At 44.0% G+C, this 27365-nt stretch overlaps 1 protein-coding gene across 1 annotated transcript; it reads left to right on the top strand.

The window, feature by feature from the left end:
• Positions 1–27342, top strand: KLF9 (KLF transcription factor 9). Its single transcript, XM_047767759.1, has 2 exons — positions 1–517; positions 23931–27342. Exons 1-2 carry the CDS (start codon positions 13–15, stop codon positions 24158–24160), a joined length of 735 nt encoding a protein of 244 aa, XP_047623715.1. The 5' UTR covers positions 1–12; the 3' UTR covers positions 24161–27342.
• The last annotated feature ends 23 nt before the right edge of the window (positions 27343–27365 follow it).

The following is a 27365-nucleotide window of genomic DNA, read 5'->3' as shown; positions in this document are numbered from 1 at the left end:
GTCGCCCGCACCATGTCCGCGGCCGCCTACATGGACTTCGTGGCTGCCCAGTGTCTGGTTTCCATTTCGAACCGCGCTGCGGTGCCGGAGCATGGGGGCGCTCCGGACGCCGAGCGGCTGCGACTACCTGAGCGTGAGGTGACCAAGGAGCACGGTGACCCGGGGGACACCTGGAAGGATTATTGCACGCTGGTCACCATCGCCAAGAGCTTGTTGGACCTGAACAAGTACCGACCCATCCAGACCCCTTCGGTGTGCAGCGACAGCCTGGAGAGTCCTGATGAGGATATGGGATCCGACAGCGACGTGACCACCGAATCTGGGTCGAGTCCTTCCCACAGCCCGGAGGAGAGACAGGATCCTGGCAGCGCGCCCAGCCCGCTCTCCCTCCTCCACCCTGGAGTGGCTGCGAAGGGGAAACACGCCTCCGAAAAGAGGCACAAGTGCCCCTACAGTGGCTGTGGGAAAGTCTATGGAAAATCCTCCCATCTCAAAGCCCATTACAGAGTGCATACAGGTTAGCGGCGTCTCCTTCTTCCCGCAAGCTCTGGGGTTAGTTAACCTTTGGCCGGGCAGCCTTTCTGGGAGTTAAGAACAACGCACTTGGCCGAAAGGGTGCAAAAATTTTGGATAAGATGCTGTTTAACTCTTTTTAAAAAATTGAACCGTGTAGAGACGGAAAGCTCACTCTCTTCTTAATCGTCCCCAGCCTCTAGAAGCCATGGAGAGCATTAACCTGGCGGGGCGGAGTGAGTGCTGAGCGCCAGCCCCCGTGCGTGGCCACGCGGGGAGTGGTGCCTCCCCTCCCTGTCCCGCCCCGCCCCCCCCCCCCGCCGGACTCCAGCACCCGGCGGCAGTGGGGCCACCCCACCTGGGCAGACGCTGACGGGGGTTGAGGGACACAGTCAAACCACTGTGTTATCTTTTATTTTATTCTCTTGTGGGATTGCAGTGAAGTGGCCAAACCTGGGGAGAAGCGGGGCACTTTGCAGGGAACCTTTTAGGAATGACTAAGGGTTCGCTGGTTTAGCTGTATGCCTGCTACTTTTCAGGCCTTGCCAAGGTGCTTTTAAATTTGGCCAAGAGTCCCCAGAGAGCTTTAAAATAATACTGCTTCAGGCAGCAGATGAGTTTGATCAAGTGATGGTTGGTTAACTTCACGACTAGTTATCCTTTTAAATGAGCGATTCAGAGAGGATTTTTCTCCACGTGATTTAGGTCGCACCGGGCAGCCCTTAGCAAGGAGGTGTGGTCCTTGCCGAGGTCAAGGCTGGTAATGAAGGTTGGGATGTTCTGGAGGCTCCAAGGAAGGTTATTTCCCAGGGAAAGCGAAAGGCAGGGCTGACCAGAGGCATGTGGCTGAGACATCCGCAGTATAAAATGAGCTTTAGAGACTTACAGGGGCCTTGGTCAGCCAATTCTATTGGTTCTGTTTAACATATTCAGAAAAAGTTGGAAAGCATTCACACTTGGCCATGCTGTCTCACCATCTTTAGTAAGGGTCCTTTACAGTGCTGTTCCAGTAAGGAAGCCCAGTGCTTGGTCTTCTCATGAAACTCCTTTTCCCTCTGTCCTATGACACCATGTTTAAGAGGAGGTTATTGGAGTTACTTGGAAAGTATTGTTGTTTTTTGGGATAATTGTTGGTACTTTTAAGATGAGGCCCTGGGCTTGTGGTTTCAACATGATCATTGGTTGGTTTGGTTCTGTTTTGCTTTTTTTAAAAAAGGCCACGTAACTGTATCTCGTATTTTATTTCCTTTGGAAAGTGTTTCTTGTGGAGGTGGCTGCTGGCACAGGAGTAAAGCTGAATTTCCTCCGTGGTTAGTGCAAAATCAGGTTCTGTTTGGGGTAGTCATCTAGGTTGCCATAAAACAGCACATTTCAAAGTTTCTATCTGTAAGTGTTGTTGTGCCTGAATTGGGGCATGTGACCTTTAGAGTGGCTCCCGGGGTGAAGTAGGGGTATATTAACTGGAGGGTGTTACTCACCAACAGCTGTTGGGCGGGCCTGGCTGTGTCAGCCATGTTCCCGAAGTTCAGTTCACAGGGACACCCACTGCCACCTTGAGCAAAGGCACTTTCTCCTTCAGGGAGCTGCCCAGTCGTGCAGTTGGGGAGGCCTGCAGGGCTTCTGTGTGAGCTCCCTGAGTCTGTCCAACTCAAAAATGATTCCGGCATTCTGGACCACTCGGCTGAGTGATTTTCTCAGGCATTTATAGAAATGGCTGCTTATGTGTGCGTGCATGCGTGGTGCTCTTTAATTCTCCATGAGGCAAGTCAGCTCCGCTGTTTCAGGAGAACCTTTTACACAGTCCAAAGTGGAAAACGAAGTAAATGCTAATCCCATTTTAAATGCTACACTCTTTTGAAACTAGTGATACGGCGATTGCAGGTGTCTTATTTGTTTGGAGGCTTTGTAATGCTAGGACACAGTTCAACAAAAACCTTGGCCTCCATAGAGACTAACAGAAGTGTACTCCTGCTAGAGAAGGTATGTGTAAAGGATACTCTAAATAAGAGACTTGAAGGAGGGCTCACGCATTTAGAAGTTTCCATTCAGCTTCGAGGTAGATTGTCTTTGGGATGGCATATCAGCTTGATGGGGGGGGGGGGCAGGTATTAAACCCAAAAGGTAGCCAAGAGATAGCAGTTGAAATGTCTGCATTCTGTGAAGATTTTAAGAATTAAAATTCCAGCCACGCCCCCTGCTCATGGCCCAAAGAATCCCTCCTATTGCTTACTCACCTCCTCCTAGATAGGGCCTGACACAGCTGCCACTTCTGTAGAACCAATGGCTTTAGAAGTTGAGCCACTTAAACAAAATTGTGTTTAATTCAGTGCAGTTAATTCTAGAGTACCTAAGAGAAAAAAACAGTTTTGAGGTGGACTGAGCTAGGTTCTTGATTTGTCCTCCTCTTTCCCAGTTGTGAGACCTTAAGCAAGTTCCTTGAATTCTGAGTTTGTAAGCTACAGGTCTGAGGCTGAATTTTCTTTACAAATTTGTTTGGCCTGGCCAGCCCAGGGTTTATAAAAATTCAGTTACTAACATGGAAAAAAATCAGGATTTCCGGACAAATCCAGATTTCTGGCTTGGAAAATCCAGTGATCTGGCAGTAGTGGGCCTGAATTCCTGCCCAGCAACAGTTGGCTTGAACTGACCATTCTTTATGTGGGGCAGTGTCCCTTACTGTTCATCATTAATGTGGTCTCTGTTGGCAGTTAAGTTTGTAGTCTCTTTGTTTGAGCCTCAGTTTTTTAATCCACAAAACAGGGTACTATCTCTGAATTCAGGTTCTTGTACAAAGATGAGATCATAGTTTGTATGTAATAGGCAGAGCTTAAAAGCAGGAGACCTAGGAGAAACTTATTTTTAAGCAGTATGATACCTTACATTTTCTAACACTATGCTTACCTTGTTTTTCTTCAGCCTCTAGATCAGATATCTTCTTGGGTGATGTATCTCTAAAGTTTAAGCAGTGAATCCATGGTTAATCTGAAAAAAAGGGCAACAAATACGAGCTTTTCTGTCTCCAGACTTTTTGGACACCTTAGGATATATTTATTGTTTCAGATTAAGTATTAGACTCACTGGAGTACTTTGCCTGAAAAAATATTGAGCTTATTAATTGAAAATACAGCCAACTTTATCTTGGCATACCCACATCCACACCCACATGCTCCCCCCACCTCTGGGCACACACCCCAGATTCGCCTACTCAAACTCACTCCCAAACCCACCAACTCTCAGACCCTATCCCATGTCCTCTTAACGTCTCTAAGAGCATGACAAAGAAAAGAAAAATAGAATTACCCTAAGTTTCCTGACTTTGCAGTCACCTTGCACAGAGAGAGAGGGAGAGAGGGAATCTTTTGGAGAAGTAAACAACTACATCCACATTCCAGATTGGAAGTCATCAGAACCAGCTGATATATAGAGTCATGCTAGGTGGACGTCCCAGTGATGGAAACCTTAGCCCTTATTTCCACACCAGGTACCATTTTACGGTCTTTTTGGAGGGACTTAAACCCCCAGATGGTGATAGTGGGTAGAGCTTAAGGGTACTGGTTACAGGATTCTGAAAACCAGAAAGCCCTCAATCCCAATCCTCACACCCAAGTTCTAGAGAAACAAAATTTTTTTAAACGGTACTTTTTTTTTTTTTTTAATAGAACAGAAGGAAGTTTATGTAAAACAAGAAGAGAAAAGAGCTCCAAAAAGCCAAACAGTGGCTGTTTATATTTCTGTTTCTCCTATTTAAACATTCCCCTGGGCTACTCAGACTATCTGGTGGAGGAGGCCTTGGGAGGTCCCACCACGGAAGTTATCCTCTGAAAAGGAAATGGATTTTCTGGCCTCTCCAGGAATGCCCATCACTGACTAGCTCTAGCTCAGGTGGACTTCCTCCCCTGAAACTAAAGTTTTAAAATTTTGCTCATGGAGTTCCCATTGTGGCACAGCGGAACCGAATCTGGTGTTGCCGTGAGCGGTGGTGTGGGTCACAGACATGGCTCGGATCCTGTGTTGCTCTGGCTGTGGTGTAGGCCGGCAGCTGTAGCTCTCATTAGCCCTCTAGCCTGGGAACCTCCATATGCTTCAAGTGCAGCCCCCTGCCCCCCAAAAAGCAAAATTTTGCTCACATAGGAGCCAGGCCTGCTCTGTGCCTCATGAACTCCTCTTCCTAAATTGCTGCAAAAAGCTTTGGCTTTTTGGTTCAGGACTATCTAGTACCATCAGAGGTATGAGAAGGATCTACTTCCACTACCCAGTAGGCAGGAGTTCAGGGACAGGGCAAGGTCTTGAAGTGGCCCCTGGGCAGCCCATTAATTAGCACCTGCCCATTTGTTACCATTTTACCACTTCTCTTCATGAGTAGAAAGGAAGCCCTGTGCCTTGATCCTTAAGGAAACATCCTCTCTGCCCGATTCTTCTTTCCAGAAGTCTGCCCAAAGTGATGTGAGTGGTGTTTCATAGCCTGACATGCTTCATCCAAGAGGGGCCTGCACAGATGATTGTTTTCCTACTCTTTTTTCCACTTTCTCTCCTCCAAGGAGATTAGCCTTTCCTCCCCCATAATTCCCCCCACCCCATGACGTTTTAGTACCACAGATATACTGTAGAGGTGTTTCTGTACTGTGCACCTTTAGAAGGCCACAAACCATTCTAGCAGCCAAGACTTTTTTCACCTGCCAAAAATTCAACTTTTGCCCCAATGGGGGCAATTTCACTCCTTGCAGCAAAACTGTCTAGACATAGTCTCACGTACCCTGTCAGGAAAAAAATGAGAGCAAAGGACTGCAAATGGGCTCTAGCTGTAGATTTCATGGATGGCCTGAGAGGTTTGCTTCTGGGTTTCAGACAAGAGGCTAGAAACTTGCTTGATTCTAGGGAAGGATGGCCCACAGCTGCTTGAGCCCAGGCCCACTGCTGCTGGACTCTTCCCCATGGATTGAGGACTGTGGGAAGACCTAACAGTCTGGTCCTGGAGGTGGAAAGGACTGGTTGCTTCCACTTTACTTCCCGTCTTGGCCTTCATCATCCACCATCTAGGGCCCTAGCAAAGGCAATGTGTCTCAGAAGACCTGCTGCTGCTGCTGGCAGGATGACTGTTTCACAACAGTAAAGATAAGCAGAGTAGAATTACAGAGTAAAACCATTATTTCCCATGATTTTCCTCCCAAATCTTCTGTGAGTGGTGAGAAGAGAGAGGGGAGGTGTGCAAGTGGGGCCCTGGTCGGAGAGGGAGGCACAAGAGTGCATATAGTGCTATTTTGATGGTAACACCCCATTACCTTCAGACGCAAAGATGTAACCTGAGGGAAATAAATTCTTGGGACTCTGAACATAAGGGTCAGGTTTACATTCCTGGCTCAATTGTTGATGCTTATCCCAAGAACTAGTCATTCCGCAATGTCTGTGGGAAATTCCCAGATTGAACTTCCCAGGGAGAAACATCATATGACATATCGGAAAAGTGGCTGACAATGGTCTTCCTTAATAAGCTCATTGAGAAGAAGAGTGGGCGGGTGATTTCCCAGTATTCACTTGTTCAGGAGTCCCCAAAACAACCTGACATCGTGCCCTGGGTAGAGTCGGATTTCTTGACCATCATTTTGATTTCTGAATGCCTTATAATCATTAGCATTCTTGATTTAAAAAAAAAAAAGCCAGCTTTGTCATTTTCCTTAGTCTTGACTTCCAAAATTTTTCCTTTTTTTTTTTTTTCCCTTTCCTCTCAGTAGCTGTTCTCTGGCTTGGAGAAAAAGCTTGCAGCATTCCAGGCCTCTGCTGCTAGAATCCTCCCCCACATCCGACCCTCCCACCTTTTCCTAATGTTTCTCCAGCAAGCCCAGCGCCCACTGAAGAACGTAAATTAGTGCCTAGTAATTGGTACAAAAGCACTTTCTGTTTCTATGCAACACACGCAAATAGGAGGGGCAAAGGGAAGGAAAAAACCCACAGATGGTTAAAAGGGAAAGAAATAGGATCCTCTGCAGTGGTCTTTGAGCATGCCTGTTTCTTGCTCCGCCCCACTTTTTGTTGGGAAGTTAGTCACAGGCCTAAGCCTAACTGAGAGCACTTGTTGGCGGCCGTTGTTAATATCAAAAGAATAGAATTTGGAGGTCGAAAATGACCTTGAGGGGTCATCACATCCATCATTTTGTCTGTTAAAAAAAAAAAGTGTATGCTTTTCTTTTCTCTTCTTTTCTTCCTTTTTTTTTTTTTTTTTTTTTAAATCATCTCTGATAGACCAGGATTGTTCCACTGAAACTTGGGAGGCAAGGGGAAGGGCCTGGAGGGTTTGAGAACATACCACCTGGATTCAGAGGCTGGCTGTCTGTCCTGTTTGCCCGTGACATTGGACAGAGTCCTGGAATCTTCTGGAGCTTCAGTTTCCTCAGAGGTACCATGAGTACCATGAAGTCCTTTGAAGATGAAGTGCTCCAGGCCAGAGCTTAGCCAAATGGAGATCTTCTTCGTGAATTCTTGGCAATTCTTAGATTTGAATTCTTTTCTGCCGTGGTCTCCTGAGGATTTCAATCTGGTTAACTATTTTTTTTTTTTTTTTCTAACTGGTTTAGAGGGCTGCTTTGCATTAACCAAATCAGTGGAGTGAAAGGGCAGAGGTAAAGTCAGCCCAGGGGACCTCTGCCCTCTTATTATGGAAGCAGCACTCTGAAACAGCCCAAGGCCAGCGCCTGTGAGATTTCTTCCTCCTCCCTTCCTGGACCCCTCCTGAAACTTTAATACCTTTTTGGTGCATTAAGGCCAAGAGTAAACATTTGTCTTACCCCAGCCTCAAGCAAATAATAGAACTAATGTTATTATTCCTAGAAAATGCCTTCCCCACTAAGGGAATGAGATGCATCCATTTTTTATGTGTGGGATCTTCTGAGGCCTCCTTGCCATTTGTGCTTAATCATGTTTACGATCGTGCACCCACAGGCTTCCCTTATAATCTCGGTTTATCACAAGGTATGGCAGCCTTTGGAGGCCTGAGATGAGAATTGAACATCTAGATCTACAGTCCAAAGGTTCTAGAGCTGTAAGAACCAGTAAGATCACTGTCTATGCCCAGGGCCACTGGGCCTTTGAAATTTTTTTTTTTTAACTGAAATTGAAAATGATCACAGATTTGAACAGCAAAATGAAGTTCATCCCTGATTGAGCCTTTTTTAAAAAGTGAGAAGGTTATTTAAATAGATTGAAATAAAGAGATGGGTCCTTAAACCGTACAAAATTAATGACAAGGATTTGAAAAGCAGGCAGCAGTATTTCATATTAAACAAAGTGTAAATGTTTTTCCAAGGCGAGTCTCCATACTTTTGGAAGTGAGTGCCTCTCAAAGGACCTGACTTGAACCAAAGTGGGAACCCGTGAGTCAGGCAATGGACAAAAACACAAAGATCCTGCCTAAGAATTATGGACATTTCAGAACTAGAAGGAATCTCTTTTTTTTTTTTTTTGGCTTTTTGGCTTTTTGGCTTTTCTAGGGCCGCTTCCACAGCACATGGAGGTTCCCAGGCTAGGGGTCTAATCGGAGCTGTTGCTGCTGTCCCATGCCAGAGCCACAGCAATGCGGGATCCGAGCCATGTCTGCGACCCACACCACAGCTCATGGCAACGCCGGATTCTTAACCCACTGAGTGAGGCCAGGGATCGAACCTGCAACCTCATGGTTCCTAGTTGGATTCATTAACCACTGTGCCATGACAGCAACTCTTGGAAGGAATCTTATAGATCCTTTTTGTTCAAATAGATGGAGGCCAGGGGGGTTTTACCATCTCTCCCTTCTAGGGAGCCAGCTTGGATGAGACAGGCAGTCAGAAAAGCAGAATAAGGCTGTGATAAGGAAGCCAGTGCACCGTAAGGAGCTTGAATGTGAGGGTTCTCCAGAGAGGTCTTTACCTTCAGCAGGGAGGCAGGTGGAGCCAGTAGAACATGGGCTTTGGGGTCCCCCAGATTTGTGTTTGAATCCTGCCTCTGCCACTTTCTAATTATGAGAATTCTCTGAGCCTCATTTTTCCCATCTGTAAAATAGAGTTCAATAATTATATGCCCCTGGATTTTTATGAGACTTAGTCCAGATGAGGTATTCAAAGATTTAGGACAGTGTCTCCATATACCACGTATTATAATTAAAAATAATTTGTATGTGTTGCCCAGACGCCCTTGATTTTGTCTGCAATTCCACATTAATCCAGCAGCAGCTCGTGCATTTAAATGGTACTTATTCATTGGGTGACTGTTCCATGCAAAGAACTGTTCTAGATTTTGATAGCAGGCACTGTGAATGTTGTGAATAACAGAGATGATGATAGGAGTTCCCACTGTAGTGCAGCGGGATTAGCTGTGTGTGTTAGGTGTGCTGGGATGTGGATTTGAGCCACACAGTGGGTTAAGTGGTTTAGGCTACAACTGTGGCTCGATTCTGATCATTAGCCTGGGAGTGCTATGTGCCTCAGGACAGCCAAGAAAGAAAAAAATGATAATGATAGTGATAATTATAAATTATTAATATTAGTGGTAACTATATTAATTGTATTAATAATGATAACATCCGGCATGTATTACATGCCAAGATCCAAGCCAAATGGTTTACATACATTGTCACATTTAAACTCCCAGAAGTCCTATGAGATGGGGAAAGTACTCATTCTCATTTTACAGGAGGAATTGTAGTTAGTTAACTTAGTCCAAGGTTACTCTAAAGTTTTCCTAATATGTTTCTAGGTGCTTGGAGCTGCACATGAATACTTGTTGACCAGGACCCTTTGGGTTTTTGCCAGTGGGAAGAGACCCTGTGTTTTTGCAAGACTCTCTTGGATTTGCCCCAAAGCCACCATTGTCTCAACTCTTGAGGCCTAGCTCTGACTTGGGATTGGTTTTTATGAACCTTGGTAGCAATATCTGCAGAAACCATAGACCTGTCCAAACCTATCCTGTATTTTCCAACAGCTATCCAAAACATGGGTCCTTCCACTTGAAAAAGACCCAGTTCTGGATCCACAGCTCTTTTAATCAGGCCTTTTGGTTGTAAGCAACAGAACTCCAACTTGGACTGGCTTAGTAAAAATTAGCACTTTATTGGTTGCAGTTACTCTTGCTTTCGGGGGTAGCTCTTGCTTCAGGGATCTCTGGATGCAAGTGCTCAGTGTCTGCCTCTCTTCCTGGCTCAGCTTTGCTGTCCTCTGCTTTGGCTTCATTCATGGGCTGGCTGTCTCTGAATGGTGGTAAGATGGCTGCCAGCAGTTCAGACTCCCATTCTGCCAATTCAGCAAGCCCAGTGGAAAGTCAGCTCCCCTTTCCTAATGATTCTAGCAAAGTCCCGGGCTTCAAGCTTCATAAATGAATTTGAATTTTGTGCCTGTTTCTGAAACTCAGTCACTGTGGCACGGCTGGGTCACAGCCAACCTCTGGGCTGGGGCGTGGAGTCACCACCCCTGAGATTACATAGACTCAGAGTGGAAAAGGGGTGCTTTCCAAAAGGAAATTCAAGGTGTGCTTTTTATTGCCAGAGAGGCAAAACCAATGGCTGGTCACTCTGTCTACACATTTGGAACTAAACTGAACTACTGGGTTTTCTTGCTCGCTTTCTTTTTTTTTACCACCTGGTAGTATATGGAGTTCTTTCTTTTTTTTTTTTACCACCCGGTGGTATATGGACTTCCCTCAGTTGAGACCTACGCATGTCAGATCCTTGTCTCACTGTCCCACTGTGCCCCACCAGGCCTCAAACCTGTGACACAGAGCTCTAGAGATGCTGCCAATCCCTTTGTGCCACAGTGGGAACTCCTGAAACTACTGTCTTTTTGGGGTTTTTTTGTTTGTTTGTTACTCCAAAAGACAATGACAATGTTTTTCCTCCACAATTTTTTTCGTGTTTGAAGAGAAAGAGCTCTGAACTATCTCTGTAGTTCAACCAGTAATATAGCTACCAGGACATATACTAAGTGGTCTTTGTAGAAGATGGATTATTATTGTCATTATTATTTGTCTTTTTGCCTTTTCTTGAGCTGCTCCCGCGGCATATGGAGGTTCCCAGGCTAGGGGTCGAATTGGAGCTGTAGCCACTGGCCTACGCCAGAGCCACAGCAATGCAGGATCCAAGCCGCATCTGCGACCGACACCAGAGCTCACGGCAACGCTGGATCCTTAACCCACTGAGCAAGGCCAGGGATTGAACCCGCAACCTCATGGTTCCTAGTCGGATTCGTTAACCACTGTGCCACGATGGGAACTCCAGAAGATGGATTATTTCAACAAGTATTTCTTAGGCTCAGGCTCAGGCCCAGAGGCCCTCCTCAGTGGATGTTCTAAGCCGGCACCCAAAGCCTCACATGGAACATGTGTGGTGACAGCAATGTGATCCGCAGAACCATTCACTGGGTCTTAATTCCAGTCTGTCTATTTTAATGCCCAGAGAAATGAATTGTGTTTACAGGAATGTTTGTCCCCCTGTGTGCTAATGGATAGAGGTCTTGTCTTTACAAAGATGAGCTGTTTATATGGTGGTTCCCATTGGGATTCAGAAGTCTATTCAGTGTGCATAATGCCCAACAAAAACACCATAATAAATCGTAAGAGGCAAAAATTAGATCTTAAAAATAACTTACAAAAACACATAAAAATGACTTAAATCCCCATGCTGCCATCATTCTCCAGTGCTTTTGTACCATTGCTGTTTTAATGAAAATAAGCAGAATGACAACCAAACAGCTGCTTTCTCTCTTTGGTGTTGCAAATCATAGCCTAGGCCAGCCATAGGATGCTTATCTGCTGAGCATTAGCCACTGAAGCAGGGGTTCCCTGGTGTGAAAGAAACATGGGCTGTGCCCCTCTGACCTGTGTCATTCCTTCTCAATGTCCTGCTTGTGCCCAGATTTTAAAGTACTGTCCAGGCATGCCTGCCCCCAGAGGGCTGAGAGAGTTAGGCGGGATCTGTTTGGTAAGAGTTGGACAGCTCAACCCTGCCATTCTTCATGGTCTTTGGTGACTATTAGTGGCTCACTCTATTAAAGCTAGAAAGATCTGCTTTATGGTGACCCATGTGGCATGTATGAATAGATTCTATAGTCATCGCAGCCTTACTCTGGTGCTAGCAGTGTCAGAGGTTGAGCCCAGAGAGAAAAAGCTGGACACATGTGCTGGAGAAACAGCACTGGTCACCCTGAGTGCCATGACCTGGCTGGCAGGTAGAGGAGGTATTCGCCGACCAGGCAGTTGTCTTGTCTCTTGTGTTTTCCTGTTTTTCTCGTCGTCTTTTCTGAGTCAAAGGCTTCAGCTCTCTGGATGGCAGTTGCCACCAGGCTGGAAGCTGAGGGTGCTACATATAATGTTACCTAAATACATACACGGAGAGGTTATCCTTGTGTTTGCTAAGGCTGCCAAAAGTCTCGGTGGCCCTTGGAAGGCAACCATGTGCATTGGGTAAGAATTTCCCAGTCATAAGCCTGCGGTGTACAAAATGGGAACTGCTAGTAGCCAGAACTGAGTTCTCAAGCCCTCCCACCCCACCACCATTTCTGCTTTTGGTTGACCAACTTTATCTTGGCAATTCAGGGTCCCTCAGTCTCTTTGTGTTGTTTTATTCTCTTTTGGGTACATGTTGACAAGATCAGAGTTCTCTGTCCCTCTCCTTTTGCCTTTCTTCCTGGGAGTGAACTGTTTGATGGGCAAGAGCCTCACCTCTTAGCATCAGTGGAGGGCTGTCCACTCGCATGGCATTCTTTGACCTTGGCGGTCTCTCCCAGGTTATCATGCACCAGGTGGGGGTCCCGGTCCTCACATGTAGGCGTCTTCTGTACAGGGGTGCAGGCATTAGATCCCTGCTGTGTGCCTCATCCTCTTGTGGCATCCTCCCAACTTGTACCATCTCAGGAACACCCCTCCCCTACCCACATGAGGAGGGATGGGAAAGAAACTTTGAGGCATCCACTTGAGACCCTTTTCTCAGCATGACTGCCCAACTCCTTGGGTGCCCTGGCGTGGGTGGGGACTTCCCTATGGGGACAGGCTGCAGGCATGGGGTGGGCCATGCAGCCCTGGCTGCTCTGCCTGGTGCTACCCAAGCCTGTTTCTAAAAGGAGAGCAGAGAACACCTGCACTTCTCAAGAAACCTCTGCCTCTGTTCCCTAAACACAGCCCCTCCAATTTCTCTCTCTCCAGCTCAGATCTCAATAGGAAGCTCTGGCAAATTAAGAGAGTTTAAGGATTTCAAGGTATGCCTAACATTTTTAAAACTCTGTCTTGAAACTTCATGCATAGCAACAACTTACTTGTTTTAACCTGTCTTTGCCCTCCCCGAGGCAATGTATGTGGAAGGGAGAGCCTAGGAGTAAGATGTTTAGAGAAATAGGAAAAAGGTTCTCTCTACACTTAGTTAGGTCTTGTGTTCTTCTTTCACTTCTAAACTCAATACTAAAGCAGGAATTTGAAAACTGGTTCTGATTTAAAGTTGTCCTGGGCAAGTCAGCAGCCCTCTGACTGGGCTTCATTTGAAACAGGACAGATTTGAATTAGATGTCATTAAAAAAAAAATCACTCAAAATGCAAAGATTCTAAGAATCTACCTTCCTCAGCCTTATTTTGGCATCAAACATATGTCCTGTTCAACATTTAGTGCCTAGTAGATTATTTATTTATTATCTCTCTTTCCCACAAAGAACTGGGCAGAGGCAGCACAGTCTGAGATAGGAGCAATAACGCACATGTAGTAATTGGCCAATCTGGGCCTGGACCTAGCCGTGTGGACATGGGGCGTGGTCCCCTCACCTCTCTGCCATTGCGGAGTTGCTGAGGTGGGGGCCAGGTAACAGAGACATCAAGTCACAATAATACACAGGAGGTCCTGCCATGGCTCAGCAGTAACGAACCCCACTAGTATCCATGAGGATGCGGATTCGATCCCTAGCTTTGCTCAGTGAGTTAAGGATCTGGTGTTGCTGTGAGCTGTGGTGTAGGTCACTGACACAGCTTGGATCCCACATGGCTGTGGCTGTGGCCTAGGCCAGCCGCTACAGCTCCAATTCAACCCCTAGCCTGAGAACTTCCATATGCTGCATGAGTGACCCTAAAAAGCAAAAAAAAAAAAAAAAGTAATGGTATATAAAAAAATTTTTTAACTTATAAAAAGAAAAAAGGCATAATGACATATGTCTTGCTGACCTAAACAGTCAAGACTCTATTGTCTGCCACCTTTATTTCTGAGTTTCTGGCATCATCTCACAGGTAAGTTGAGTTTGGGGATGTGGAAGCAATACTTGGACAGACTTGCTTCCGAATACCTAGACACCAGCTTCCAGTGAGGACGTACTGCAGGACAGATGTTACAGACGCCCACTTTTCAGTGCAGAACCTCAAGAATGGGACGGGCTGCTTTCCACAGATAAACACAGGGACCAGGAAGTAAAATCTCACATCCAAACTCTATAGTGACTCTGTTGTATCAACAAATGAAATGTAAAAGGAAACCAAATCACAATAAGGATTCAGAGAGAGAGGCCAGAGGCAAGTGGTAATGGAATGAGATGACATTGGGGCAGGCATTTATTCTTCTAAAGCTATCAAGAATTTTTACTTTTTTAGGACATCAACCTGTGTAGGTAGTAGCAAATATTTCTGGAAAACAGGAGGTTTTTACTTCTTGATTTTTTTTTTTTTTTTTTTTTTTTTAGTTTTTTAGAGCCACACCTGCGGCTTATGGAGGTTCCTAGGCTAGAGGTCAAATCAGAGCTGTAGCTGCTGGCCACAGCCACAGCCACAGCCACAGCCACAGCAATGCAGTGATCCAAGCCATGTCTCTGACCTACATCATAACTCACAGCAATGCCAGATCCTTAACCCACTGAGTGAGGCCAGGGATCGAACCTGCATCCTCAGGCGTACTAGTCAGATTCGTTTCTGCTGAGCCACAATGAGGACTCCTACTTTTTTTTTTTTTTTTTGTCTTTTTGCCATTTCTTGGGCTGCTCCTGCGGCATATGGAGGTTCCCGGGCTAGGGGTCGAATCGGAACTGTAGCTGCCAGCCTACGCCAGAGCCACAGCAACGCAGGATCCGAGCCATGTCTGCGACCTACACCACAGCTCATGGCAACGCCGGAACCTTGATCCACTGAGCAAGGGCAGGGATCGAACCCGCAACCTCATGGTTCCTAGTCAGATTCGTTAACCACTGCGCCAGGACGGGAACTCCAGGACTCCTACTTTCTTGATTTTTGAGCTCTATATTAATTGGGACAATTTATGTAGGACAATGCAGAGTTGGCCGAATGCAGATGATGCCTACCTCCTGTCAAGTGAGTGTGTGCTTCTGCATGTGGGTAATGGAAATGAAAAACAGTAAAGCAAAGGCTCACATTTTGTACCTGCAAGTTAGCATTGCTTTATTTTTGGGGAATAAGGACTGATGGTAATGGACAAGGGGGTTTCAGTGGCCTGGGGAGAGGACTAGTGCCCTCCCCACCCTGGAACACTGCACAGGGCTGTGGGCTTTGCATGTCTGCTCCTCTCCCTCCCCCTACTTCCTGAGTAGCACACTCCTTGGTGGGGCAGTCCTGCCATCTCTGCCTGTATCACTCAGTATTTGAAGAGAGATTCCTGTTTGTTCTGTAGGGGCCATTTTCCTTTCACATATGGAAGAAGCAGGAGAGGAAGAGTGAGAAAACATGTAGTTTATCCTGAAAGTTTCTCACTTTCTAGCAATTTAAGAAGGAAACAGAACTATTCTCCTTCCTTTGGTTTCGGACACTGGAGTCTATTTCGCAGTAGCGTGTAAACTCTCCCTCCCCCACCACCCTTGTCGCCACCCGACTCCCCACATGGAGTAGATTCTTGATCAACACATTCGTGGAAAAATCTGAACTCGTATGCATCACTGTTGCCTTTGTTTTGTGTAAGGCTTTTCTGACTTCTCATTATAAAAGCAGTTTGTACTTTCGCTTTTAAAAAATTCAGAAAATATAGGGGAAATATTATAAAAAAGAGGTTATCTTCATCTGTAGGTAATTACAGTTCATATTTTGTATATGTTCTTCCAATATTTTTTTTTCTCCGTAGATATTCATAATATACATACACAGCCAATCATACACTTCTTCCTTCCTTCCTTCCTCTCTCTCTCTTTTTCTTTTTCAGCCACACCCATGGCATATGGAAGTTCCTGGGCCAGGGATTGAATCCGATCTGGAGCTGCGACTTAAACCACAGCTGCAGCAATTTCGGAGCCTTAGCCCACTGCGCTAGCTGGAGATCGAACCTGCACTGCTGCAGAGACAATGCCACATCATTAACCCAGTGTGCCACATCAGGAACTCCGCTGCTCCTTTCACTTAGCTGTGAAAAGATTGTTCATATCTTTTGTACAGAACAGTCTAGTACTTTTTTGAACAGGTATGTATTATTCTGCTGTATGGATCACTATCAAGTATTAAGGTAGTTCTTTACTGTTAGACATTTAGGCTGTTACCAAGTTTTACTTTTCATAAACAGTGCTGCTATCCTTGTATATTTCTGTGATCCTGTATAATTGTTACCACAAATAATTCCTGGGCAAATATATTGCCAGATGGTCCTAGAACAATTATAAATCCCGTTCATGCAGTAGGGGGCTCTTTTCTCAGGTCACCACCAATGACAGGTACATGAACATACTTTTTAACATTTTCACCAGCCTGATTTCATTGGTGTCTTGAATGGCATGTTTTGATTACTTCTGTGATTGAGTGTATCTCATGTTTATATTATTTGGTCATTATTTGTTATTTTATAAATTATTTGCATCCTTGCCCAATTTTATTAAGTTGGGCTATTTAATTTGCTAGTGTTCTTTTTTTACTACAGATTTAACTTTTTGTCATATGCTGCAATTTCCTTTATTCACTGATTTGGTTCTTAACTTTTTTGACTGTATATATATATATATATATTTTGCCATGAGGTTTTAATTTTTTTTTTTAATATTTCAAAACTACCCTTCAGCTAAGATTCTACCATTGGTTTTATGTTTAGAAAATCTTTCCCCATTCCAGGATTCTAAAAATACTCACCTATATTTTCTTTTACCTTTATGGTTTTATTTTTTTACACTTATATATATAGCCCATTTGGAATTTAAGTGAAAGGTATAAGGTAGGGATCCAGATTTAATTTTTTTTTTAACCAGATATCTATGCCATTTATTGTATTAAACATTCCTTTTTCTTCACTAATTTGAAATGAAGTCTTGGATTTATTTTCAGGCTTGACTCTGCTCCACTGATTTGTCTTTTCCTGTGCTGGTATCACACTATCTTAATTATTACAGCTTTAATCATACATTTTAATAACTGGTATTGTAAGTACTCATTTATTATTATTCTACTGCAAAATTTTCTTGGCAAGTTGAACATATTTATTCTTCCCAATGAACTTTAAAATGATTTTGTCAAGTTCAAGAAAAAGAATTTCTATGGTGTGTGTTAATTTCATAGATGAATTTCTGCAGAATTGCCATAGTCACACCACTGGGCCTTGCCATCCAAGAACATGGGAAATGTCCCATTTATTCATTTCCTTTTGTATCATAGTTTTGTGGTTTTCTTCACACAGGTCCTGAACTTTATTGTTAGGCTTATCCTGACTGACCAAGGTTAGCATATAAGAAAACCATTGCTGTTTCAGATGCTTAACACCTATGAATGCCTTTTTAATTTTTACTAGTTTTTCAGTTATTTAAGACTTTGCAAATAGAAAGTTGTATCCATTTGCAAGTAATTCTTTTTTGTTGTTTTTGCTTTTGCTGACAAAGCAGAAGACTTTATTGGGAAGGGGTGCCCAAGTGGAGAGCAGCAGGGTAAAGGATCCCAGGAGAACTGCTCCGCTTGAGGCTTGTAGCCTCAAGTTTTCCGGGAATGGAGTTAGTTTTTGGGTTGTCTGCTTGGTCCGTACTTGGTCTGGTTCAGGGTCCTTCTTGGTGTCGTGTGCATCTCTCAGCCAATTGCACGTCATTCTTATTTTGCCTCCTCCTTGCCACAGTTTACTTCGTATTTTGTTATCTGATTGCACCCACTATATTACCTGAACAACATTAAATAGCTGTAATGTTTGGAGCAGGAGTCCATTCCTGCCTTGAGCTTGACCTCAGTGAGAATGCTATCTTCATTTTAACTATTTGACCTTGCCGGAGAAAGGTTTAGATCTGTTTTTTATCCTGTTGAGAATTTATTCTTCTGATGCCCCAAAAGCTTTTATTAGGGATGGATGTTGAATTTTATGAAATACTGTGCTGGATTTATGAAGGCGGGATGTGCGTGGAGGGTGGAGGTTGGGGGGTGAATTTAGCCTGCGAAAATGAGGCATAATATCGGCATGATTTTCAAATGTCAAATTATCCTTTTATCACTGGAATCCTAGTAGCTTTTTTGTAATTAAGAAAAACACAGTTTTTCCTCAAGAAACAGCCTTGATTTTGTACATCTGTGAGGAGAAGCTATGATTATTAATTGGCATTTTTAGAGTCCTGTTCTGAAAAGGAGGCCTAATTCCCTTAGATTTGTTTTACTAGATTGAGTTACTTTTGCTTGAAGCAATGGAAGCTTCAGAGTTTGTATTTTTAACCCTCTTGCCCATTTTAAGTTTAGGCCATTTTAGGCTCTTCCATAAAATTGTGGAAGGAGGAATGAAAGAACCAGATGGGGGAGGGGGGGGTCAGGAGAACAGGTGCTCTGACCCCAGGCCAGGACCTCAGTGGCAGTCCATCTGAACTCTTGGGGGCCTGGACAGTGTTGGATATAGCTAGTTAGCAGTCCCCACACTTGCCCTTTCTCCCTCTGTATGGACAACTCACCACTGTTTATTTCAAGACTTTACTGAGAATAAGCTTCACTTGGTATTGTCAACGAATCACCAGGTAAAGTGGAGGCGCCTTAAAGGAAATGAGTCATCGTTTGTGCTAAGTCAGCACGTGCAAAGCCAGCAGACCCCACTCCTCTTCTCTTGAACCCACTGGAGGCCCAGGAGACTTCTGGAGGCCTGACGTGTCTCTGCACAGAAAGTCTTTTACACATTTGGTACAGTGTTCAGTAGCCGTTTTGATCCAGTTTATTTTATACTCAGAGCTGCGTCTGTCAGTGAGAGGTGCTTAGCTTGTTGCTTAAAGGGGAGGGGAGTGGTGTATAAATAATGAGAATGCAGAGAAACTTGTGCCATTAACAGCTCTGCTCCAGTAAAGCAGACTTTATTGTGTCACTGCCTCTGGGTGTGTTTTCCTGTGAGGGCCAGAAATAAAGCACTAGGACTTGTCTGTTCTTTTTTATTTATTTATTTTTTTCCTCTAGGAGAATGGTAACTCTCTCATTAATACAAAAGACAAGTTTAAATATTCTTTAGCTGGCACTTGCTTTGTTCTATATGAAGAAGGTTAACCATTCTTTTGGGGCCCTTAGCCCTGAGCTGAAAGGGAGGATTGGACTTGATTTTCTGCCAACTTCAGGATGAAGGGCAGATCACAGCCCCTCCAAGCCCTCTCTTTTCCTCTCTACACATCATTTCTGGTTCCATTCAGCCTTAAATTCTCTTCCTTCTTTACGTATGATTTCCCCATTCCATACTTTTTTAGGTTGAAAACATGTATCATTTTCTAGATATCTTCAATTGTTTGTATCTGTCACTAACCAACATGCAGGAATGTATCCCATAGTAGCTTGTATAGACTCGCCACTGACTTAACGAGGTGGATGACTGGGAGTTCCCTGGTTGTCTAGTGGTTAGGATTCAGCACTTCTATCACTGAGGCCCTGCTCTGGGAACTGAGATTCTGCATCAGGCTGCAACACAGACAAAAAGAAGTAAATAAATAAAGAAGTGGATGATTTGAAAGGGCTGCAAACTGTAAATCCCCAAGAAGAATCCAGGTCCCCTGCCCACACAACTGCTTGGCTGGAGCAATGTTTTATCAGGTGTTGATCTGAGTGCTTTTCCATGGGGAAGACACTCCCCACTTGGCCCAGGATTCCTCCAAAACCCATGAGCTAACATACTTGGCTTTTATTCACCCAATTTTATTATGCGTCTGTCTCCTGAAAACATTTGGATTTACAAATTCTAGGCAACACCGGATAGAAGTTCAGGTCTTCAGCTTGAGATCAGGAGTCAGCCAGCTTTCTACGAAGGACCAGATAGTAAATATTTTAGGTCTTATGGTCCATATGGTCTCTGTTACAACTACTCTGCACTGCTGTTGTAGTGGAAAAGCAGCCATAGATAATACATAAACAAAGGAGCGTGACTTTGTTCCAGTAAAACTTTGTATATGGACGTGAACACTTGAACTTTGTATAACTTTCCCCTGTGGCAAAATATTATTCTTCGCTTTGTTTCAACCATTTGGTAAAAACCAAGTGTAAGAGTAGTGTTTATTCCAGGTCAGATTTGGCCTGTGGATTTGCTAACCCTTAATTTAGACCATTGACCAAAAAGCCCCTAATGCTTCTCCAAAGGGTTGGAGCAAAATCAAAATGTTCCTTGAGCTCTTATACTAGCATCTCACTTCCAAGTAGATCTATTTTTAAATGCTTGGAAAATGTAAGCTTGAATTATACACATTGTATGACTCTAACAAAGGGTACAGTTGGCTCTCATTTGCTCTAGGCTCTGTGGGTGGCCCTCTCCTCTTTGAAGCACTCAGGGGAAAAGGATGCTAGGTCAAGGACAGCACCTGGATTAGAAGCAGTAAGAACAGTTACATGACAATTCTGAGGGGCAGTGAAGAGAGTGTAACCATAAGCTAGATTGAAAGTGAATTCATTGGGAATGGACCCTGATTATATTTGAAATACATGTAAATCTAAGCATAAGTACTTAATAGTTTTCCATCATACACAGCTGATTCAGGTTTCATGACAATTTTCTACTGACTGTCGCTTCCAACTTCCTAAAACAGGAAGTGCCTTATTTCTTTTCCAATCTTAGCACACAGTAGAGTGGTCTTCTGACCCACTTTTCCCACAGTGGACATAGATTCATTCAGATAAATTAATCTTCCCTCATGACTCACTTGAAAGAAACATGCGCCAGTGAATAACTAAACCACATTACCACTCCTTCGAGAAAACCACCCCTGATGGCATTGAGAAAACACAGAGGTTTTCCTTTGCATCGCTTTCCTCCCCACCAAATTATCAAGCAGCGGAAAGAGGACTCTAATATAGAAGAAACAGAGAGGGGCTTTTGGTTTGTTTTGGTTGGGTTTTTTACACCTTATGCTGTGAATTCTGACCATTCCTCGTATTTTTTAACAGAATATGTTTAAAAGAACATTTCTTCCATCGATTCTTCATTAGGGTTAGAGAGGACTTTGCTGTAGTCTGATTCTGAAATTCCCAGTGATTCAGGAACTTGAGAGCAAGCTTCGGTCATAGGAGTGATCCGAAGGATGAGCAAATGCAGTGCGTGCCCCCACACCCGCACCACACACAGTTGAGGCATTTACTAAATGCTTGGCAGCACAAGTAGCCAAAGTCAGTTGTGACCTTGTCCTTGCCCCAAGAAGCTCAGCCTTGTTGGATTATGACCACCTGCATTTCTCCTTTTGCTCAAAGTTTTTCTTAATTGGGTAAAAATGCATTTTGATCCAACAGAAATTGCAAAAGTACAGTTTTCAACTCCATGTCATTGGGTTTTTCAGAGGGTTCTGTTTGAAGCTCTTTCTCTTCTTTCCTTTTGGCCCTACCAGAAACTCTTGAGCGTCCTCATGCATCATCCACCTTGGGTAGGGCCCGGCATTCATCGGCTCGCTATTGCCTTTTGCTGCTGTGGCTTTCAGCTTAGAGCTCGGTGAGGAAATATTTATATCTAGACCTACCTATAGGGAATCCGCTTATACAGATTTGTTTTGCCCACTTCAGGTTTCCCATAGGAGCAAGCAGGTTATATATGGCACGGTGACCATTGCTCTGCTTAGAGAACAGCAACTAACACCTTAGTTATGTATAGATTGTCACGAAGGTGATAGAGGTATTTTGTTGTTGCTATTGTTGTTTTCAAATCTCCGGCCCAGGTTAGGAGAAGCTGGGAGGACAGAATCATTTCTGCATGACTCAGATGCACTACGCTGGACAGCTCCCAGCCCTTTGAGTCTCTCTCTGGTTCCGAAAGGTGGGAACAGGAGTGACAAAATATTCTCTCTTCCCACCTACCTAAAGAGTGTCTGGAGAGTTCTCCAGAAACAAGAGTCTGTGCCCTGAGTCTGTGAAGCAGCTGCAATGGGCTGTGCTTGGACAGGTTTGAAGAGTAGGCAGGCAGGTGCTCAGAGCTAGGGGGCAGGGGGTGATACTCACAAGACAAGCAAGCAAGACACCCATCTTAGCAGCTCTTTCTGCTTGTGTGTATTCCCCACAAACATGGACACAGATCCTCCCCTGCCAATCCAGGGATCAAGAAGCCCCTAATGCTAGCCTGATGGTGTCTACAGGGCGGGGCTTAGCTGCGTTTAAAAGGGTCAAGGAGGAGTTCCCGTTGTGGTGCAGTGGTTAACGAATCCGACTAGGAACCATGAGGTTGCGGGTTCGGTCCCTGCCCTTGCTCAGTGGGTTAATGATCCGGCGTTGCCGTGAGCTGTGAGGTAGGTTGCAGACGCGGCTCGGATCCCGCGTTGCTGTGGCTCTGGTGTAGGCCAGTGGCTACAGCTCCGATTCTGGAGATCCCCATTCTGGCTGCTCGCCTCCGATTCCCTAGCCTGGGAACCTCCATATGCCGAGGGAGCGGACCAAAGAAATAGCAAAAAGACAAAAAAAAAAAAAAAAAAGGGTCAAGGAGACAAAAGCATGAATCTGAGGCAAGCAGCCAGAATGGGGAGGGATGTGGAAACACTGAAAAGTGTTAAGCCTCTGTCTCCTCATCTGTAAAAATGGGTCACATCTGTGGAGTGTCTTCTAAAAATTCAGTGAGATAATCCATGTAAACCCCTTGACTCTGTGCCTGCACCTATTATTTTAGAATAATGTTAGTTATTTTATGAGAAATACAGAAGAAAGTAGGACGGTTCATTGGGACAAGAAAAGCTTAGAGAAAGGCATGATAGCATTCTTCAGATAGTTAAGGAATCCTCACGTGGCAAAGGGAATACACTACTTTTTAGTGTTTATTTTTTAAGCTATTTTATTTTATTTATTTTGTGGCTGTACCACAGCATATGGAAGTTCCCGGGGCAGGAATTGAACCTGTGTCTCTCCAGCAACCCGAGCCACTGCAGTTGGATTCTTAACCCACTGTGCCATAGCAGGAACTCAAATTTTTAGTGTTTAGACAATATGACTTAAAATATGGCCTTTGCAGGGAGGCAGGTTTCACATCAGTAAGAGTGTGCTCAGAGATGCTCAGAAACAAGCAGGCTTCCTGGTCAGGTGTGGGGTTCTGCCACCAGACTTGTTCAGGCAGTGGCTGGGTGGCCAAGCACTCAGGAGCTTGAGAGGAAATGCCTGCCTCTGCTGGGAGGCTAGTTGGATGAGATGCCTCAGTTCTCGCCCATCTGTATGACGCTGGGAAATTTAGCAAAGGGCTAAGTATTTTGACTCCTTGGAGAGAATGTGTTAAACCACCAACCGCATAAGAAAAAAACTGGAAAATTTAGCTTCCAAGTCTCTTGGGGATCCATTGGGTACAAAATAGCAAGCTCACATGCTTCACTTGGAGAAGATGATTCTCAGCCATCAGTGTTAGTTTATTTGGGGTGCCACAACAGAGTACCACACAGTAAAGTACCTGGGTGGCTTAAACAATGGAAATTTATTTTTCACAGTATTGGAGGCTGGAAGTCCAAGATTAAGATGTTGGCAAACAGAATTCCCATTGTGGCACAGCAGAAATGAATCTGACTAGTATCGACGAGGATGCGGGTTCGATCCCTGGCCTTGCTCAGTGGGTTGGGTATCTGGAGTTGCCGTGAGCTGTGCTTCAGGTCAAGATGCTGTGGCTGTGATGTAGGCCAGCAGCTGTAGCTCCGATTTAGCCCTTAGCCTGGGAACTTGCACATGCTGCAGGTATGGCCCTAAAAAGCCAAAAAAAAAAAAAAAAGATGTTGGCAGAGTCAGTTTCCTCTGAGGCAGGTCTCCTTGGCTTAGCTTATAGATGGCCATCTTCTCCCAGTGTCTTCACAGAGCCTTTGTTCTATGTATCTGTGACCTAACCTTTTCCTATAAGGACACCAGTCATTGGATTAGGACCCAGGCTAATAACCTCGTGCAACCTCAGTCACCTCAGTAAATACAGACACATCCTGGGGTACTGGGAGTTGGGGCTTAAGCATATGCGGTGGGGAAGAGGCACACAATTCAGCCCAGAACGCTGGTGTAGAAAGGATTTATCCTGAGTGGTGGGGATTATTGACCAGGACCAACCTTGAGCATTTTGGTTCCAGGTTCTTTAACCTGCATCCTTGATTCCCTTCTTTTAGGTGAACGGCCCTTTCCTTGCACGTGGCCAGACTGCCTTAAAAAGTTCTCACGCTCAGATGAGCTGACCCGCCACTACCGGACCCACACTGGGGAGAAGCAGTTCCGCTGTCCGCTGTGTGAGAAGCGCTTCATGCGGAGTGACCACCTGACCAAGCACGCCCGGAGGCACACGGAGTTCCACCCCAGCATGATCAAGCGATCAAAAAAGGCGCTGGCCAACCCTTTGTGAGGTGCTGCCCCCCCGAAGCCAGGGAGGGACTGACCGGGAAGGACAGAGCTACTCCCAGCAAATGGACAGACACGTGGGAATCACGGCCCGAAGAGGCACACAGCCCGCACAGGAAGTCACTGTTCTTTGGTCACTAGTCTAATTTTCCTCTCCCTGCGTTGTTTTTAAAAAGCACATTGTAGCCTAAGATCAAAGTCAACACTTGGTCCCCTTGCAGAGGCAACTTGGAACCACCGTCTCTGACTGTTGGAGGGAAGGCAAATGTTCTTTGTTTTTTTTCCTCTCTCCTTCAATTTTTTTTTTTTTTTTTTTTTGGCAGGGGCGGTGGGTGGGGGGTGGGGGGAGGGGTTAGGCCAAGTCTGGGGTAGAATTTTAAAGATTCAACACTGGTGTACATATGTCTGACTGGGTGAATTGACCTGTGGCGTCACACAGTGATTCTGGGCCCTTTCTGCTTGCTGTCTCAAAATTGTTTTCTTACCTTCTAATGTAATGACGAGTGTGCTTCGGTTTCTTTAGCAAAACCACTCTCTTGAATCACGTTACCTTTTGAGATACAAAACGCCATAGCACAGCTGTCTTTATGCAAGCAAGAGCACATCTACTCCAGCATGATCTGTCATCTAAAGACTTGAAAACAAAAGTTACTTCTAGTCAATGGGTAAGCAGTCTGAATTTATACTAATCAAGACAAACCTTTGAAAGGTTACACTAAGTACAGAACTTTCAAACCTTGCTTTGTATGAATTGTACTTTTTGAACATAAGCTGCACTTTTATTTTCTAACGCAGAGGATAAGTTAAATACATGCTTTAAGGGTAGAAGCAGACATTCTGTTTGGAACCACGTTATAATCTGCTTATTTTATAGTATACACGTTTTCCTAGGAAATCATGGCAGAGATGTGAGGGCAGAAGATATACAACAGATGCTAAAGGAGAAGGAGGGTAGTATTTGTTTATTTTAAAAAGAGCAAACAATTCTAACTCTATTAACTTTTCCAAATTTTCCAATCCTTTTAATTAACCTCATCTTACTGTACCATAATGCCACGGAGGGAGAGGGCTTTGACTCTGTTGGGTTTTATTTGAATGGGTGCAAAACAGTCACTAGCTGTGGAAACGTCTATTTTTGGGGGGAAATGTTTATTGGTTACTTTCCCATATTCCTACAAAACTCCCACTAACAGTGCAGGAGTTATGTAAAAGGAAAAGGGAGCTGCAATGTGAAAAGAAAAATAACATACCCCTATTGGTAGTGAGTGCTAAGGGAAAATGCCACGATGATTTCAGAGAAGACTGCAAAATTATCCCTTCTGGAGAAGGAAGGCACATGGAGTCTGTAGGAATGAGAAGGCATCACTGTATCTTTCGCGTCAGTAGCCTCACCACTATAGATCTTCTATCCAGGTGTCTAAAATGGCCTCAACCACTACATCCATAATATGCCATTTACCTGAAAACTTCATTTTGGCCTTTACATGGTCAGAAAAATGAACTGAGTTCTCATCGTTAAAAGAAACCTCAAATAGAGGAGTCAGCAGTGATCGTGGGGGAAATGTTTACATTTTTTTTTTCATCAGAAACGATGTTTTCTGACAATTTTATCTGATATTTAAAACAGGGAGCTCTGATGCACTCTTGTTTATACGTGTGCTATAAGATGTGGTGTGTAAACGTGTGGGGTGCCCACCTATGGGTAATTTCACCTGACACATGCGAGTTTCCAGTTCAGAACCAGCATGGGCGCCTGCAGCCGGCATGGGTCACAGCTGACTCCAACTTCCAATACAATAGCCATCACTAGCACGGTGTGTTTTCTCTTTTTGTTTGTTTAACCAACGTAGTTGTATTAGCAGTTCTATAAAGAGAACCGCTTTTAACATTAGGGACTGGGAGCAGTCCATGGGATAAAAAGGAAAGTGTTTTCTCACGGGAAAACATGTCAGGAAAAATAAAGAACACTTTCTACCTCTGTTTCAGATTTTTGAAACGCTTATTTTAAACCAAATTTTAATTTCTGTGTCCAAAATAAGTTTTAAGGACATCTGTTCTTCCATATGAAATAGGTTAGGCTGCCTATTTCTTACTGAACTCATGGAATGGTTCTGCTTGTGATCCTCTGCACGCTGCCTTTTAGTGAGTGAGGAGTTTGGGGTTGCCTTAGCAACCCACTAACTTGTACAAACTCATCTTTCCCTCACAGAATGAAAGGAAGGAAAACCAAGCAAAGTCAGTGAAAGACAATCCTTGTAGTTTCAGGAGTAAATCTATATGTGGCTTTTGTCCAGCACTTAGATGGATGTAAGTGCAGCAACTTGTTTAAAAAAAAAATGCACAATTTACTTCCCAAAAAAAGTTGCTACTTGCCTTTTTGAGTTGTTAAGGAACACACATTTGATATTCTCTTATATGTTATAGTAACGTAACGTATAAACTCAAGGCTTTTTATTCTTTGTGATAAATCCTGTTTTAAAATGTCACAAAACAGGAACCAGCATTCTAATTAGATTTACTCTATCAAGATATGGTTCAAATAGGACTACTAGAGTTCGTTGAACACTAAAACTATGAAACAATTACTTTTTATATTAAAAAGACCATGGATTTAACTTAAAAAAATCCAAATGCAGGATAGTAATTTTTGTTTACTTTTTTAACCAAACTGAATTTTTTGAAAGACTATTGCAGGTGTTTAAAAAGAAAGAAAAATTGTTTTATCTAATACTGTAAGTAGTTGTCATATTCTGGACAATTTCCTAGTTTTAGAGTTAAGATAACTCCTCTCCTTGGTTAGGGAAGAAGAAAGCCCTTCACCACTGTGGAATGATGCCCTGGCTTTAAGGTGTAGCTCTACATCATGCTTCTTCTTTTGAGAATTATATTTGGTAGTTATACTTACAGACACTGATTAGTTGTCAGTTTGCAGGTAGATTTAGCACAGTACTCATCACTCTGGATAGATTGAGATGTTCTTTCACAACAGATGAACGATCTGTATCACTGTAAGACACGGATCTTTACAACTGTTTAATCAGTTTTATTTTTGTACAGTATTAGTGACCTAAGTTATTTTGTTGTCCCGTTTTTGTAAATCAAATGAAATTATAAAAGAGGATTCTGACAGTAGGTATTTTGTACATATGTATATATGTTGTCCAAATAAAAATAATAAATGATAAAGATTGACTTGCTCCAGCCATTAT

The sequence above is a fragment of the Phacochoerus africanus genome, chromosome 2 (assembly GCF_016906955.1).
Source record: "Phacochoerus africanus isolate WHEZ1 chromosome 2, ROS_Pafr_v1, whole genome shotgun sequence".
NCBI lineage: Eukaryota > Metazoa > Chordata > Mammalia > Artiodactyla > Suidae > Phacochoerus > Phacochoerus africanus.
The sequence above is the reverse complement of the archived record's forward strand: the minus strand, read 5'-3'. Positions and strand labels throughout refer to the sequence as shown.

Coding starts and splice junctions, on each gene's coding strand:
- KLF9 (XM_047767759.1), top strand. CDS start 13: ATGTCCGCGGCCGCCTACATGGACTTCGTGGCTGCCCAGTGTCTGGTT. Junction 518..23,930: donor CCATTACAGAGTGCATACAG/GTTAGCGGCGTC, acceptor CCCTTCTTTTAG/GTGAACGGCCCTTTCCTTGC.